Consider the following 18,538-nt stretch of genomic DNA (forward strand, 5'->3'; position numbering starts at 1 on the left):
TTTGGTTTGAGCTTAAGATGACATTAAGATAAAAAAGTGGGGGGAAATCCTTCCAAAAGCCACCCAAAACCACTTACTGTGAACTGAATCTGACAACCTCCCATGATGTAATCCAGGAAAGAGTGCATCTTTATGATCTGAAACAGAGATAAAATAAGAATTATTAAACTGATAGTTCTGGTCCTGGATTCTGATCGTTTAACAGATCATTCCAGTTGTACATAAAAGCTGTTTTCCTGATGGGGACCAAAAAATTCTTTATTCCAATTTTGATACCACAGCTAAAACTACTAGCCTAACTAATATAAATTTAAAACATTATTAAAGACAAGTAACAGCTAGTTTTCAGGTAGAGATAATCAACAAAAAAAAATCAAAAAAGATTAATAACACTGGATAGTCTTCACTGTATGAATTAAACAGATTAATCCTTATTAAAGTTACAAAGGTTATTCAGTCAAAAGCAGTGATTGATTTTTCTTTGTTCTTTGTTGTTTGATTAACATAAAAAACACAGACTGCAGCAGAAATAGTAGGCTGCTGTCACTTTAACCGAATGCATGGATCCAATACACTGATACACATCTTTCTCTACTTTTTATGTTCACTTCTTAAGCCATAACCAACTATGCTTAGGATAGAGAAAGACATTTTTATTTTGTGTGAATTTGTCCATTGTCTGAGACGCAGCTTTCTGGGGGAGCACTTCGGATGTTTGTGCACACAAAACTTTCTACACAGCCTGCAAGTAAAGAATTCAGTTCCTTTTTCCATCTTGCGTCTAAATATTTAAATTGCCAAAGTTTAAACTCTTATGGCATGGAGCCCTAGACTGTCAACTGTACCTAGCGTCGTTCATGTTTGTTAATGTTCACAAAATTGCATTTTTAGAATTCATTGAAATATTACCGGCCAACTGGCATTCGACACCGCTTCATATACTCACCAACACAGATTTTTACTCGCATTTGGCGCTTGGCTACTGTTAATTTTTTGGCCCAGCTCACACATAAGTTTTCTAATAAGTTATTTAAATTAATTATATACTTGTACAATTAGCTAAACTTTAGCTTTGCTTTTTAAAATTTAAACAAAATAATTAATTAATTATTTTCCCCCAAATTTTTTTTTAGATCCAAGAATAATTGGCATTACATACAAAGCATTTCCAACCAATTGAATGGACCAGATATTGTAATAAAAATTGTTGAAAAAGCATATTTTCTACCCAAAATTACTGATTGTTACGATGTGGTTTTGTGCACTGTTTGTGCACTGTCTTGTTCTATGGTTCCCTGTCTTGTCTATTAGTTATCCCAGGTGTTTCTGATTTCCCACGCCCCCTTGTTTAGCTCGTTAATCCCTGATTATTTAAGCCCTGTGTTTCAGTCTTGTCTTTGTGAGTTCTTGTCTATTGTTTAACGTGATGTTGGTTGTTCCTGTTCCCGAGCCCTGTATCCAGTCTTGCTTGTTGTAAAGTTTGTAGTTTGTTAATTAAAGCGTGTGCTGCAGTTGGATCCTGCCTCACCTTTACTTCAACCGCACCGCGTTACAGAAGAACTCACCAGATCGTGATCCAGCAGCCATGCCTTTCTGGAGTCCAGTCGACGTCCAGATTCTCCGTCTTCGCCAGGAGAATCGCGCCATTGAGGATTATGTCACAGAATTCCTCGAGCTCACGCATCTCGCGCAAATGAGCACACAGTGCTTGAAGATCTTCTTCCGCGGGGGATTATCAGAACCTCTCGGGTCTCAGATGCCCGAACCTGATCCGCACGGGTCTTTAGAGTGGTATATCGACTTGGCCCTGTTGTGGAGCGGCTCTTTGTTTACCGTGGGCGTGGAGGACAAGCTGCGAGAGCCTGCTCTTCACGTCAGCCCGGTCTCGCTTGCCAAGCAGGCCCGCGCTTCACTTTAGCTCTGCCGAGACCGCACTCCACAAGCCCGCGCTTCACGAGTCAAGTGAGTCGAGTGCCGAGTCAAGTGAGTCGAGTGCCGAGTCAAGTGAGTCAAGTGCCGAGTCAAGTGCCGAGTCAAGTGCCGAGTCAAGTGAATCAAGTCCCGAGTCAAGTGTCGAGTCAAGTGAGTCAAGTGCGTCCAGTGCTGAATCAAACCAAGTGAGTGAATCTAGCCAAGTGACTCGCCGTCGCAGGAAGAGGAGAAGGAGGACTCGTTCGGCTCGCCAGGCTCCGGTGAGCGTAACCAGACTCCTCGCCCTGCCGGCCCCGCCTCTGTGCCTCGCCCTGCCGAGCCCACCTCTGCGCCTCGCCCTGCCGGCCCCGCCTCGGCGCCTCGTCTTACCTGTGTCCTTCATGCTCTGGGAGGTCAGTCTTGAACCCAGTTACAGCCCGGAGGTTCCTCCCGTGGATTTCCCCAAGTATTTTTTTGGGGGGGGGCAGTAGGTACCCTGAGAGGGCCAAGGAGGCAGCGCTGACATGGACCTTGTCGGTGCTATCTTCACCTGAGCCTCCTATGCCCTCGTCCCCTACCAAGTGTGCTCCGCCCTGGTCCCCTGCCGAGTGTGCTCCGCCCTGGTCCCCTGCCAAGTGTGCTCCGCCCTGGTCTCCTGCCAAGTGTGCTCCGCCCTGGTCCCCTGCCAAGCAGGCTCCGCCCTGGCCGCCATCTCGCCCTGCTCCGTCCTGGCCGCCGTCACGTCCTGCTTCGCCCTGGTCACCCATGCTCCACGGCCCAGGCTCGCCTTGCCCGTGTTCTGGTCCCGGTTCCCAGTGCGGGCCTGGCCCCCCGTCCCTCCCCCAGGACCGCCCTCCTGAACTTTTTTGCTTGTTTTGATGGGCGTCGGGAGCCGCCCATAGGGAGGGGGCTATGTTACGATGAAGTTTTGTGCCCTGTCTTGTTCTATGGTTCCCTGTCTTGTCTATTAGTTATCCCAGGTGCTTCTGATTTCCCACGCCCCCTTGTTTAGCTCGTTTGTCCCTGATTATTTAAGCCCTGTGTTTCAGTCTTGTCTTTGTGAGTTCTTGTCTATTGTTTAACTTGATGTTGGTTGTTCCTGTTCCCGAGCCCTGTATCCAGTCTTGCTTGTTGTAAAGTTTGTTAATTAAAGCGTGTGCTGCAGTTGGATCCTGCCTCATCTTAACTTCAACCGCACCGCGTTACACTTATAGTGCAGTGATTACAAGGACAGTCATAATGGTGTCACAGAAGGATTGATTAACACTTCCTATTTAACCCAGATCTAAAATCCTTCATTTATTTATTTACTGCTAGAAAAAGTGTGAAAATTACTCACCTTGCACAGGGTAAGAATTACCGTTCCAGAATTTCTGTAGTTCTTCTTCTTCACTTGGTACTTAGGATTAATACACTCCCACTGGATCTGTCAGAAACATGTTACAGTAAAACAACACTACAGCACTATGCAACTCATTCAACTCTGCAGTGAACTCCATTGAGCCACATGATAGATTGGGGCTTGCAAGTCTTTCATCTGGTCTGAGGTGTGTTTGTGATATATCTGTATGAGAGGAAGATGCCCAAAGCCTGAGAGACACATTGACAGACGGATGTCTTAAAGACTCAGTATAACATGTCAGCAGTTGAGCTTTCAAAAAATATGAGAGTGATTGGCTGTAAGCTAGCAGTGCTGGCAAGACTTTCACAAGCATGTCGGTGTTAATAAGTCACCTTTTGGCCAAGATCAGTTGGTAGTTTCTCTTGTGATAATGCCTGTCAGGACAAAAAAAATAGATATTTTTATCCCAGCCAAACAGTTTTTCATTTACTTTACATTTCAAGTGTGAATACAACAGCTCAGAGAAAATCTAGTGATGCAAACATTTCAAAGATCTCAGTCTCGAATCCATGAGTTATTTAAAATGATCGATCCTAGCACAATTATCTCATCCTAAAGATCTCAAATCAGGTCTTCTCACTGAAGAGCATGCAAGACGTTTTCTTCCACCCCTAGAGACTGAAAGCATCCGAGTTTCCTGCTGAAAACGAAGCACCTGTTTGTGAACCCTGCTAGCAGTGCAATCAGCATGCTGGCGGAAGAGGTATTCCACTGATTAACAAATGCAACGAGAAGCGTAGGCCTATGTTGAAGCCTGTCGACTTTGCTCCTCTGAGCATTCAAGGGGATGACTGTGAATATGAAGTTAATGGAATTTAAAGCCACACATTAACTACAAATCAGCACAGCCGGTAATAGATTTCAAATGAGAGAAGCGACGGAGCAGAGTAAATGTGTGTGTGTGTGTGTATGTGTGTGTGTTTTATACTATCAGGTGGTATAGTGGATTGACTCCATATAGAATTATCTAGTTATGGTGGTTGTATTTAACTATATACAGGTCCTTCTCAAAAAATTAGCATATTGTGATAAAGTTCATTATTTTCCATAATGTAATGATAAAAATTAAACTTTCATATATTTTAGATTCATTGCACACCAACTGAAATATTGCAGGTCTTTTATTGTTTTAATACTGATGATTTTGGCATACAGCTCATGAAAACCCAAAATTCCTATCTCAAAAAATTAGCATATTTCATCCGACCAATAAAATAAGTGTTTTTAATACAAAAAAAGTCAACCTTCACATAATTATGTTCAGTTATGCACTCAATACTTGGTCGGGAATCCTTTTGCAGAAATGACTGCTTCAATGCGGCGTGGCATGGAGGCAATCAGCCTGTGGCACTGCTGAGGTGTTATGGAGGCCCAGGATGCTTCGATAGCGGCCTTAAGCTCATCCAGAGTGTTGGGTCTTGCGTCTCTCAACTTTCTCTTCAAAATATCCCACAGATTCTCTATGGGGTTCAGGTCAGGAGAGTTGGCAGGCCAATTGAGCACAGTAATACCATGGTCAGTAAACCATTTACCAGTGGTTTTGGCACTGTGAGCAGGTGCCAGGTCGTGCTGAAAAATGAAATCTTCATCTCCATAAAGCTTTTCAGCAGATGGAAGCATGAAGTGCTCCAAAATCTCCTGATAGCTAGCTGCATTGACCCTGCCCCCTGATAAAACTCAGTGGACCAATACCAGCAGCTGACATGGCACCCCAGACCATCACTGACTGTGGGTACTTGACACTGGACTTCAGGCATTTTGGCATTTCCTTCTCCCCATTCTTCCTCCAGACTCTGGCACCTTGATTTCCGAATGACATGCAAAATTTGCTTTCATCCGAAAAAAGTACTTTGGACCACTGAGCAACAGTCCAGGTCAGGCGCTTCTGCCGCTGTTTCTCGTTCAAAAGTGGCTTGACCTGGGGAATGCGGCACCTGTAGCCCATTTCCTGCACACGCCTGTGCACGGTGGCTCTGGATGTTTCTACTCCAGACTCAGTCCACTGCTTCCGCAGGTCCCCCAAGGTCTGGAATCGGTCCTTCTCCACAATCTTCCTCAGGGTCCGGTCACCTCTTCTCGTTGTGCAGCGTTTTTTGCCACACTTTTTCCTTCCCACAGACTTCCCACTGAGGTGCCTTGATACAGCACTCTGGGAACAGCCTATTTGTTCAGAAATTTCTTTCTGTGTCTTACCCTCTTGCTTGATGGTGTCAATGATGGCCTTCTGGACAGCAGTCAGGTCGGCAGTCTTACCCATGATTGCGGTTTTGAGTAATGAAACAGGCTGGGAGTTTTTAAAAGCCTCAGGAATCTTTTGCAAGTGTTTAGAGTTAATTAGTTGATTCAGATGATTAGGTTAATAGCTCGTTTAGAGACCCTTTTCATGATATGCTAATTTTTTGAGATAGGAATTTTGGGTTTTCATGAGCTGCATGGCAAAATCATCAGTATTAAAACAATAACAGACCTGGAATATTTCAGTTGGTGTGCAATGAATCTAAAATATATGAAAGTTTAATTACCATCATTACATTATGGAAAATAATGAACTTTATCACAATATGCTAATTTTTTTAGAAGGACGTAGCCTACCTGTTAAAAAGTCTGGAAACATTAAAAAAAAAAATTTTTCTGCTCACCAAGGTTGAGTCAAATGGGGGGAAACTGAAATTTTGCTTAAGTATTCTAATAGAGAACAAAAAGATAAATAGTTTTTATATTCTCAAACAAATGTGAGTGGTGCTTGCCTGTGCAAAGCTTGCTGTCATGCCAGGGTGTTGCTAAGAAGTTCAGAGTGGTCTGTTGCTATGCAGTTACTAAAGTGAAAGTGAAAGTGAAAGTGACACGTGATGGCCAAGTATGGTAACCCATACTTGGAATTTGACCTCTGCATTTAACCCATCTAAGTAAGTGCACACACATTAGGAGCAGAGTAGTGAGTACTATGGTTGGTTGCCAGTGTGTTGCTATGTTGTTGTTAGCTAATTGGTATGCAGTTGCTAAGCTGTTCTGGGGTGCGTTTTTCGAAAGCATAGTTAGCCAACTAAGGTCGCAAGTTCCGTCGTTACATAGTTCAACGATTTGGCGTTTCCTGAAATCATAGTTCCAACGAACATTTGCAAACAGCATTGCAAACTTACGGGGTTGGAACTGTACACACTCTCGAGCTGTGGTTAGAATCACAGTTTCTTAATGGCATATGGACTTAATTAGATAATTTTTTTTGGGCACAATAACCAACTTAACATTCAGTACATTCTATGTCTTTCTTTCTGTTTAAATATACCGTATATTATAATCTATATATTTAACATGTTAAAGGCACATGTGGCGAACAGGAAGGCCGAGGGACGTGAGAGAACGTCGCGAGGCCGGTGGTGCGATTGCTAATGAGCAGCACCTGTGAAGCACACCGGTCTCGCATCTCTCACGGAGGAGCGGAAGCATAAAGGAGGAGCGACGACGTTGATGATCGAGAGAGGAACAGGCCTGTGTTTTAGTTGTGTTTTGGTTTTTGAATTTGTATTTTATTTTAGCCACCAGTCGTCCGCGAGGGGCTGCTGGCAGTTCTTTGTTTATTTTCGGTAGCCAGCAGTCGTCTGCGAGGGGCTGCTGGCGGTATTTTGGTTTGTTTGTTTTATTTTAAATAAAGTTTATTTGATTGTTCGCCGGTTCCCGCCTCCTTCTTCCCTGAAAATTGCTACAGCACACTATGCAGGAATTCCATTTTTGTCAAACAGTGACCGCTAGAGTCGCTGTGGAGTACTTGTATTTAACGTTACTGTTGTAAATACCACTCACGCAGAGCGTCTCTGCACTCACGGCCTGATACCCCCCTCCTAGACTCTGAAGATGTCCATTGACCAGGTAATGTTTCACGATTTAATTGTACATATTGTGCTATGAACTACTGATGATGGTAATAGGATAATAATAAGTTTGCCAAGCCTTAGCCAACTTTAGTAATAACGTTAAAGTAGCCTACCTCGTTTGATGGCTTAACGTTTTTACATGGTTGCAGCTAAATAAATAAGTAAATAGCCTAGGCCTACTATATCATTTCATTTGTGTTTTTGTGTGTGTGTGTAATGTAAACATTACTAAAGGCCAGATGACATCAATAAAGTTACATGTACGTCGCATTATTTCATAACATTGTATACTTTGTAACATTGTAAATAATGTTGATGTGTGTGACGTCGTTGCAGTGAAGCATGTCGTGATTCTCGCGAGATATGTCGGGGGCGTTCCTCTCAAACTTGCATTGCTGGTTTTTCCAGCGGCGTCCCCCCCAAGCTTTACTACCAGGATGATTCGCCCTACTATGAGTTTGTTAACCAACGAAATGACTTTGAAGCTGTTATATTAAGGTACAATTCTTGCATAGTGTGCCTTTAGCAATCGTGCCATTTTATGTATGAGGGAACCCGCGATGAATCAAACATTTTTTGAGTTACATAGTTGTATGGGAAACGCACCCCAGGCTGGATGCCAGGATGTTGCTAAGGTGTTCAAAGTGGTTGTTAGCCTGTTGCTATGCTGTTGCTAGGTGTTCTGGTTGGTTGCCAGAATGTTGCTATGTGGTTGTTACTTACCCTATTGCAATGCAGTTGCTAGTGTGTTCTGGTTGGTTGCCAGAGTGTTGTTATGGTGTTCAGAGTGGTTGTTACCCCATTACTATACAGTGGCTAACTTTTCATTGGTTGCCAGATTGTTACTAGTGGTTGATAAGGTGTTCAGAGGGCATTTGGAGTGGTTGTCAACGTTTTGCTAAGTGTTCAGAGTGGTAGCCTGTAGTTATACAGTTGTTAGTGTGTTCTAGGGAGCTTAGCATTGAGGCTCAAAGGTTCAATTTCGACTTCATCAGACCACAGAATTTGATCTGGCATACTGATCTGGTTCTTTGAATTTCTACGGCCTTTCACATGCCCATGGGCAAGCTCCAGTCTAGATGATGTGATATGAGTTTTTATTAATGAAGGCTTTCTCCTTTGCACATATCCATAAGCTCAGTTCCTCAGTTTACTCAGTTCCATGTGCTTCAGAGTATATTCAGTCCTTTAAAAATGTTATAATATCCTTGCACCCCCCCTTCCTCCCTCCAAGTGTCTTGAATCCTAGTAGTGTTTCCCTGCTAATGCAATGGGGATACTCCTATAAACAGGCATAATTCTAAATAATTATATGAAACAGTTCATGTTATTTGTTTATGTTGTACAATTGTGTTGCGTTGAATTATTGTGTTGATAAGAGAATTTTGGAAGATCGTTTTGTGACTGTGTGTGTATGTTTATCATACCTGCTTCCCATCCATGGCTGACTTCATCTCCTTGAAGGTGGTTTGAAATTCTCCTATGAAGTCATGTTTGCCATTAGAATCCCAGTCCCATACTGTACACTACAACAAGAACAAAAGTGTAAAAAATCTCATAGAATTGACAATATACATCATGTTTATGATAAACATGATGTTTATGATACAGCTGAGCTGAGTTGATTCAAATATAACTGCTTTTTGAAACACAGAAACCACCATTATCCTACATTTATAAGATGCTGATCCACATATTTTATGGGGTAAATTAATATATGAATAATTTTAACTTTGTGCATGAAGGTGTGCAACGTCAGTCCCTAGAGAACTGTGATAAATATCCTGTGCTGAGTAGTTTCCTTTAACAGTACTAAAGGACACACACACACACACACACGCGCGCGCACAAAAACGTATACAATATTCTTCTTATGATGCACCTGCGATATTGAAAATGTAAATACTGAATTAGGCCTACATTTGTTCTTACCCAACTGGCAATTATTTGTTTCTTGTTTAAAGCAAAATGTAGTCAAATTATTAAGTCTTACTATCCAATATTTTTATTTCTAGATATTTTACTGAAAAAAATACTGGGGGAAAAAATGGTTGTGAATTGTTTGAGTATGAAAAAATTATGGGGATATGGAAAGTCATCAGATGCACAAGAGTTTAATTATATCTGAAGATCTAATCTACTAGGATTATGAAGGAATAAAAGTAAACCCAGTTCAGCTAAACAATACAAACTATGAGAATTTCAGCTTTTAACCTCCACAAACCTACTCATACACATTCATTTGCAAACATTTGTTTTAATGCTAGAGTTGCTTCAAGGAGCAAAAATAGTAATGTCTCAGAAATGATAGATTGTACAGAATGTAAAAATGCACACGAAGTAAACAGTGTGTCCGAGAACTAAACGCTGACATAATTAATAACATCACAAATGCAGCCAAAATGAAAACAGCATCAGCTTTACTTGCTATACTGAAATGTCACAGTTGATTTAGAAGATATTTTATCTAGTCGGTGCTGAATCTGGAACAAGCTGAAGACTCAAAAGTTTCAAGATCTATAATAAAGGATTGCGAAAGTGTACAAACAGATGTTAAGACAAACTGCAACAGGTCATCTTGTTATCACAACACTTCTTGAATTTTAATATCCTTTGTCATGTTGTTGGTTTAAAAATACAATATAACAGCCATGCCTGTATGGTGTGTATATGTGTCAATGTGAGTGTCGGTGTGTGGCAGGAGTGGCAGGAAGACAGCACACTGTAGCATTGCTGTTAATGAATCATTGATGCCGGGACATAAGCGGGTGGTAATCAAAATTTGAAGGCCATTTAAAATATTAATACAGAGATGCTGTGGTTGACTTTTCAGCTGAAGAAGCGAGAACCAGCAGTAACTCAACATGCAAAACTCACACCTGCACCTCTTCTCAATTAAAAGTTTGAAAACATCCCAAAAAGACAGATGAAGCGATGGTGTGTTTCATTTATCCTGGGCTCCAGACTAAACTAAACTAAACTAAATAAAATGTTTTTTAGAGTATATTATTAATTGAGGTTACACTATTATTTTAAGGTGTCATTGTTACAGTGTAATTATATATTTATGTACTGAGTAATTCATTAACAACATGCACTTACTATAGGGTTAGGATTAAGGTTTGGTTGAGGTTTAGTTGCATTTAATTATGCATAATTTACTGTTATTACTATAGTAACTACATATAACATATGTAACAAAGTCACTGTAAAATAAAGTGTTACCTTAATTCATTCCAAATGTGCAAGTAAAACACATTTTTGAATCGATCACAGCTCTAACAACATAATACAGTAACAGTCTACAGTGAGGAAAACTCATACAGACTAGATTTTAAATTATTATTGAAAAATGTTGTTGCCTTTGGGCCGTTACATCAATATTTGTCAAAGATTTAATAAAGTGCTTAAATGATAAATGACTGTGAAAATCTGCACAAAAAAAAAGACAAACAGCAGAGTGATTGTGAGCTTGTTTCAACATAACATTAAGCATTAACTGCTCTGTCTTATATAATCTATTGATAAGTCTCATAACATGAATAAAACGTAACTGCAGTGGCTCTGTAACTCAGTGAATCTGAATTCAAAATGTGTTTTCACTGCAGAGGCATTGCTGTCTGTGGTGCGTTGAGTGTAAAGAATTCATGAATATTAAACAAACCAGTTCATGTTTATTCAGGGACATGTCACCTAAAATAACTATTTTTCCATATGTGTGAATACATGTCCTTGACTGTTCAATATCACCTACAAATTTTTGGATCCAAATCAACAATGTTTGAGTACTAGATTGAAAATTTTTTTGAACCAACTTTAAGTGAACATGTGGCACAACTGCTCATTCAGCCACTTGATATAAGTGCCAAAGACTTAATTCAAAGTGGCTTGTTTCCAAGCGTTTACAGCATTAGTTAATTTGCTGTAAGTGATGGTTATTTTCACGTAAAGCTGAGAGCAGCAAGGTAAAGTGCCAACGTGGAGCTGATCAAGGGATTCAGTTCTCAAATAAACTTATTGAGACATCAGCTCTTAATTTTGCTTGCTAATCTTGGCCTGTATCTTTTACTTTCTCTAATATGTCTCCTGTGCAGTATGTGAACATTTTAGAAAGGCTTTAGTTCCAAACAGCTTTTGTGCAGAATCTCAGTCGTTAGACTAAATCTCATCTAAACTCCGTTATGAGAATACAAAGAGAACCATCTTTAGAGCCAGATTATTACAATAAAGCTCTCCTAACCCCACTTCTGCATCGGCATACCAATGAGTATCTTACACCTGCAGTGCTGACTCTGAGGTCTGAATAAGTGTATGTGACAGAGAGAGAGAGAAAGAGAAGAGAGGGAATGTTTGCTTAATTACTCATGGAAACTCCCCAGTTTGGAGCATTCATGAGTTAATAAGCAAACAAAATGTATCAGGTTATGACTGTAACCATAGTTCCCTGAGAAGGGAACAAGATGCTGCGTCGATGCTGCTATGGGAACGCCTCTGCGTGATTGCGTCTGAAGCATGTGTGTCAACTAGTCCAATGGTGAGATCAAACGTCACTGGCGGGTGACGTCACAACCAGGAAAGAATAAAAGTCAAGTCAAGTCACCTTCATTTATATAGCGCTTTTAACAATATTGACTGTTTCAAAGCAGCTTTACAATGATAATATGAAATTAAAGTAACAGAGATTGTTTTGGCTTTACAGCAGCTCTAGAATAAAGTTATTGTCCAGCTAAAGTTAGTTTTGATTGATTCACTTCCGTTGCAAAGATCATTAGATATTAACTTAGGGGCCGCTTACATGACACCAATCTAACAGAAAACGTGCTCCGGCCTGCTCACTCGCACAACAACAGTGCCTGGTGGCTCAAGAACGCAAACCTTGAAATAGGTTCCAAGGTACAAGCCTTGAAAAAAAATGTTAAAAAAAAATTATATATATATCTCTGCGCAAGCTTTAAAAAACGCAAACATGTGAAAACGCTGACGGCGTAGACCTAAACAAATTACTTAAAAACGTATAATACAGAATTATTTATCGCTTCCGAATAGCCATGTGAACCGGAACTATTTTGACAACGTTTTATCTGTGCAGAGGTAAAGGGAAGGGAAGGAGGCCTTCACAGGGGAGAGACTAGTTGACACTTCAGGACTGCGTTGTCATCGTGTCCAGACGCAGGTCCTTCATCAGATCTGGATACAGCCTGGATCCGGCGCACTGCGGTAAACCTCGGGATAAACAGAGAGACTAATATTAGCGTAGACGCCATTCTTCTTGTGATGTAACGGGTACATCAGTGTTTTTAGTCTAGATTTGAACTGACAGAGTGTGTCTGCTTCCTGGACGATGTTAGGAAGACAGCACCTGAGTTTTGGTGATAAATAGGAAAAGGATCTACCGCCAGCAATCGATTTAGATATTCTAGGTATTATCAACTGGCCGGAATTTTGAGATTGCAATCGACGTGAAGGACTATAATGCGTTTAGAGCTCCCTCAAGCACTTGGGAGCTAAACCATTTAGTGCTTTGTAAGTAATCAGCAATATTTTAAAATGTATACAATGTTTAATAGGAAGCCAATGCAGTGTTGAAGCTGCATTGAAGCCTGGCTAATATGACCATACTTCCTTGTTCTAGTAAGAACTCTAGCTGCTGTGTTTTGGACCAGCTGTAGTTTATTTATTAAGCATGCAGGGCAACCACCCATAAGGGCATTACAATAATTTAGCCTTGATGTCATGAAAGCATGAACAAATTTTTCAGCATTTGTCATTGAGAGCATATGACATAATTTAGATATATTTTAAGATGAAAGAATGCGCTTTTACAGATACTAGAAATGTGACTTTCAAATTAAAGATTGTTATCAAAGAGCACACCCAGGTTCCCAACTGACGACGAAGGTTTGACAGAGCAGCCATCAAGTGTTAGACAGTATTCTAGGTTATTACGTGAGGAAGTTTTTTGTCCAATAATTAGAATCTTTGTTTTTTCAGAGTTAAGTTGTAGGAAATTACCAGTCATCCAGTTTTTTATATCAGCTATGCATTCTGTTAATTTTGTGAATTGGTAAGTTTCGTCAGGGCGTGACGAAATATAGAGCTCAGTATCATCAGCATAACAGTGAAAACTAATGCCATGATATATCCCAAGGGTAGCATGTACAGAGTGAACAGCAATGGTCCTAGTACTGAGCCTTGTGGTACTCCATACTGAACTTGTGATCGATAAGACATCTCTTCATTTACTGCTATAAACTGATAACGGTCAGAAAAGCATGATTTAAACCATGCTAATGCAATTCCACTAATGGCAACATAATTTTCGAGTCTATTTAAAAAAAAATTTTGGTCAATAGTATCAAAAGCAGCAGTAAGGTCGAGTAACACTAATAGAGAGATAAAACCACGATCGGATGATATAAGTTTAATTTGTATACATATACTGACTCCAATAAGAGCTGTCTCAGTACTATGGTACGGTCTAAATCCTTTCTGGAAACCCTCGCAGATACCATTTCTTTCCATAAAAAGGAACATAGTTGTGAGGATAGTGCCTTTTCTAGTATCTTTGACAGAAAAGGTGGATTTGAGATCGGCCTGTCATTGACTAGTTCTGTAGGATCAAGTTGCTTTACAAGCAGTTTAATCGTAGCCAGCTTAAAAGTTTTTGGTACGTATCCTAATGCAAGCACATCCGTAATAACCGCCGCTAGCTTCAATTACCCGAAGCAAGTCGATCGCAGGGAAGTAAGAAGTACTGTATGGCAGAGCGACACAGCTTCTCGGTCCCTTTTCAGGGAACTATAGTAACAGTCGTGAGCTGAGACATTCTCTTTCGAGGGAACTTGTGCTGCGTTGATGGTGCTTTGGGAACTATAATGCCCAAACGGCGTACTTACAAGTGCCTGTGTGAAACTGTGGCACAACTAAGACATAAGCACCTGAAAACCAGGGGAGCTTTCAAGTCCAGGCTATAGAACCTTACGAATGTGAGTGGGAAAGACCAACCCACCACAACACAAAACTCTTGAAATTAAGGCCTTGTAGGCCATACTATACTTTCCATACTTTCTGGTAGAGTGAGCTTTGATAGTCAAAGGTGAAGACTAACCAGAGACCTCATAAGCAAGAGAGATAGCCTCGACTATCAATTTGCTGACTGCTTGAAGCAGGAAGACCTTTTTTAGGCAATCCAAAACAGACAAACAGCTGATCAGATTTCCTACACAGGGCAGCTCTGTGGACATATGTATCCAGTGCTCTTACTGGACAGAGAAGGTTCAGGGCAGAGGGCTTGCAAAAAAATAGGCCGTGGTACGTTGGTCAGCACGTTAGGGACATAGCCCGGTTTAGGGTAAAGGAATGCCATCCCATCCCCAGTGTGAACTCAAAGCAAGTGGGGGATACCAATAAGGCCTGAAGATCTCCTACTCTTTTAAGAGAAGAAATGACTGGAAGGAAAACTGTTTTTAAAGTCAGAAATATTTCTGAAACCGTATAAAGGGGCTCGAAGGGAGCTGGAGATAAGCCTTCTAAAACAATAGCCAGGTCCCAAGCAGGATCCCTGGTACGAATTGCAGACCTCAGCCTTGCAGCGTGCCACGAAGGAAACGTGTTATTAGAGGGTTCCTCCCCAAATATGCATCACCTAAAGGGACATGGTAAGCCGATATGGCCATCACATAAACCTTTTATTTGGAAGGGGATAGCCCTGCCAAAAAGCGATCTTGTAGAAACTCTAGATCTGAACCCAACCGGGCAGTTAACTGGGTCCCACTGTCGCATTCTGCACCAAGAAGTGAAAACTTTCCACTTCAGGGTGTAAAGTTTCCTCATGGACGAAGCTCTGGAGGGAAGTATGGTCTCTACAACCTCAGTTGAGTCTCTACAACAAAGGGGACAGTGCGTCATATCCTGAGACGCAAACAGATCCACTTCCACTTTGCCGTAAAACTCCTATATATGCTTCACCACCTCAGAGAGAAGTCCCCATCCCCTGGCCTCAGCCCCTGCCTCTATAGGATGTCTGCTCCTATGTTTTGGTACCCCAGGATGTACACTGCTCTCAAGACCACATGAGGATCTGGTCCGCCAGTTTGCATAGTGAACGCGAATGTAGACCCCGCTAGTGATTTATGTAAGAGACCACCAATGTGTTGTCTTTGCAGACAAGCACATGATGGCCTCTTAGGTCTGGGAGGAAGTGCTTCAATGCCATTAAGACTGCCATCATCTCCAGGCAATTTATATGAAGATAATGACTCCTCTACAGACCCTGAGCTGAGCGGCCTTCCATTACTGCTTACAAAGCCTGTGAGAGAAGCGTCTGTAGTGAAAGTGACTCGATGACAATAAGCTCCTAACATTGGACCCTGGGACAGGAACAAAGGCTTCCTCCATATAACCAAGGTGCGGAGACACCATTGTCTGTGATGTGGACAAAGTCCTCAGGATCGACTCAACATGAAGACATGATGCAGAAACAGAATGAATCTCTCTCACTGACCTTGATTTCGCAGTTGCACAACTCTTCTGAGTGTACTGTAACATACTTTTCATTTTCGAGTTTTTTACTGTAACGTTTTTGACTTTGGCAGTTGGGTCACTGTATTTTCACGGAATGCAAGTGCTGAATATGCAGACATTCAATACTATACAATATTCAGTACAATACTATATTTGCAGTGCATAGAGTATACAATATTCACTACTGTATTTGTACTGTATTTACTACTACAATGTTTACTACCTTACTACTGTAAGTTGTCATTACTATACTATATTGCAGAATTAGTTTACTTTGTTACAATATACCTTTTATTTCTGTAGCTGCATGCTTTGGATTCTGTGTTCTCCGTTTTTTTTGTTTATATATTGACTGATGTGTGTATGATCTGAAAGCATTGTTTGATTTTGATCACAGATAAAATGGATTTTGCCAGAAGAGCCAGAGGTTCTCTGAATGTAGTTTGTAGATTTGGTTTTGTGTTTAAGGTTTTGAGAAAGTGGGTGATGGTTCCGAGAAATGTGTTTTAGAAATTCAGAAAAACTGTAATGCTGTGGTTTGAACCTTTTCAACCCCCTTTCATACATTATAAAAACTTAGAGCTTGACACATTAGGTTTGTTCAATACAATTTTGGAGTATTACTATTAAAGTTTGCTTTCAGTACAGAAGCTGTGTTTTAATTGTAATAAATATTTAATAAATATTTGATATATAAATATATTTATATCTCACAATTACACTACTGTTTAAAAGTCTGGGGAAGATACGTTTTTTTCAAATGTTTTTTAAAGTATTTTATGCTCAACACGGCTGCATTTATTTGATAATAATAATAATTAATTTTAATAATAATTTGTTACATTTATATGGCGCTTTTCTGGGTACTTAAAGCGATTTACATAAGGAAGGGGGAATCTCCTCAACCATCACCAATCTGCGACATCCACCTGGATCATGCGACGGCAGCCATATTGTGCCAGAACACCCAACCACACACGGGCTTATTGGTGGAGAGGAGACGTGATGAAGCCAATCAGTATACATGGGGATGATCAGGAGGCTAATTTGGCCAAGATGCTGGGGTTACACCCCTACTCTTTTTCGAAAGGACATTCTGGGATTTTTAATGACCACAGAGAGTCAGGACCTCGGTTTAAAATCTCATCCGAAGGACCGTGCTTTTTGACAGTATAGTGTCCCCATCACTATACTGGGGGATTAGGACCCACACAGACCACAGGGTGAGCACCTCCTGCTGGCCTCACTAACACCTCTTCCAGCAGCAACCTGGTTTTCCCAGGAGGTCTCCTAACCAGGCTCAACCCTGCTTAGATTCTGTGGGCAACTTGTCTTGGGCTATATGGTGATAGATGCCGTCTAAAAACGCATTAGCCTAAATTAATATTGTGAACTATTGATACAATTTAAAATAAATGTTTTCTATTTTAACATATTTTAAAATGTAATTTATTCCTGTGATGGCAAAGCTGGATTTTCAGTAACTAATCCAGTCTTTGGGTCACATGATCGTTCAGTTTGAAAAAAAAAAGAATCCAAACTTTTGAACGATAAAAACATTTAATTTCCTGTTATTTACAGAAATATTACCATTCATTTAGACATGCTCAGAACAAACATAAAACATTACAAACACAACCAAACTATATAAAGGTTCTTCACATTAGCATGTATAAATTTTCATTAATTTGATAAGAAGAGCAGACATACCAACTAGTTACTGACTTATATGCAGACTTATATACACTTCTGAAGCGGATTGATATCATATTGGTATAGAGCAAGGCTTGGGTACGGTAAAGTGAAAATAAACGGGGCAGTCTAAAATCTCATTTCTCAATCTCTCATTTTTCACCACAGATTTACACTGTATCATAATACATGCGCCTAATTTTAATATATCCTGCCCACTTTATAACTTAAAATAGTCTAGAAAATCCAAAAATATATGTTACAGAATGCTGAACACATTTACAATTTATTATTGATTCAATTCTTACAGAGGTCTATGTTTTGGATGAATATTTTGGCAGGGTACTGCACCACCTGCCCTTACAGATGAGCCATGGCTGACTTTGAGTCTAATCTCACTTTATGATCCCAAATCAATCGTGTCTGGTGAATAACACAGCTTCTTGCTCTCCATAGGGCCCTAAAGTGTTCTTTTATACAACTGGACCCAGGGACAGAAAGTTCTCAAACCCAGAAGGACAGTATGGGCTTGAATGGACTAAAGGGCATTAACATCAATTTCTGTCACTGGTTCCACTATGTCTGCTCCTCTCAGCCAACTGTCAGGACCCTCCGAACAGCCGGGCTTCATTTACCCGCACAATAATTAGCTCACTATGAAAGATGTCAGCTGCAATGGTGAGGAAGAATGGATAGGACTGCCATTACATAAATCTGCCAAGATGATTCTAATCTAATGTGACCAAATGGTCACGCTGAGACCAGAATAAAGAGCAAAAAAAAAAAAAACTACACTGACATAAAAGCCTTGTATAGTGTGTTTATCTTTCGATGAGATGATTCACTGCTTTATGTCAGAAATATCTCAAATAGCATGTCTAGTTATCATAACAGTATGCATAATAATGGAATAAATTATTACTCTATCTAGTCGAAATAGCTGTCCTACCTTTAACTCTCGCTCTTGGTCTCCACTGCAGAGTGTGTTTAAAGAAACTTTGAATGATTTCCAGACAGGACTTAGATTGTTCATAATGGTCTGCGAATAGAAAAATACAGAGATCAGTAAATACATGTACACTATACATCTTAAATAAGTATTTAATATGCATGTTTGCAGATGCATGTGTCTTTCTAT

General features: G+C 40.5%; 1 protein-coding gene across 2 annotated transcripts in view; it reads right to left on the reverse strand.

Annotated features, from left to right (window-relative positions):
- cpne4b (copine IVb) overlaps positions 1-18,538 on the reverse strand; it is a 61,446-nt gene that overhangs the window by 27,798 nt on the left and 15,110 nt on the right. The window contains exons 7-11 of one of the 2 annotated variants that reach the window (XM_077195527.1): positions 18,350-18,439; positions 8,613-8,711; positions 3,646-3,687; positions 3,251-3,337; positions 78-137 (exon numbers count right to left, since the gene is read on the reverse strand). In XM_077195527.1, coding sequence (XP_077051642.1) covers positions 78-137; positions 3,251-3,337; positions 3,646-3,687; positions 8,613-8,711; positions 18,350-18,439 — 378 coding nt within the window. The remainder of the gene's footprint in view (positions 1-77; positions 138-3,250; positions 3,338-3,645; positions 3,688-8,612; positions 8,712-18,349; positions 18,440-18,538) is intronic. The other variant, XM_077195528.1, reaches the window with a different exon arrangement.

The sequence above is a fragment of the Siphateles boraxobius genome, unplaced genomic scaffold (assembly GCF_051911475.1).
Source record: "Siphateles boraxobius isolate OS27281-9 unplaced genomic scaffold, OSU_SipBor_1 33, whole genome shotgun sequence".
Classification (NCBI taxonomy): domain Eukaryota; kingdom Metazoa; phylum Chordata; class Actinopteri; order Cypriniformes; family Leuciscidae; genus Siphateles; species Siphateles boraxobius.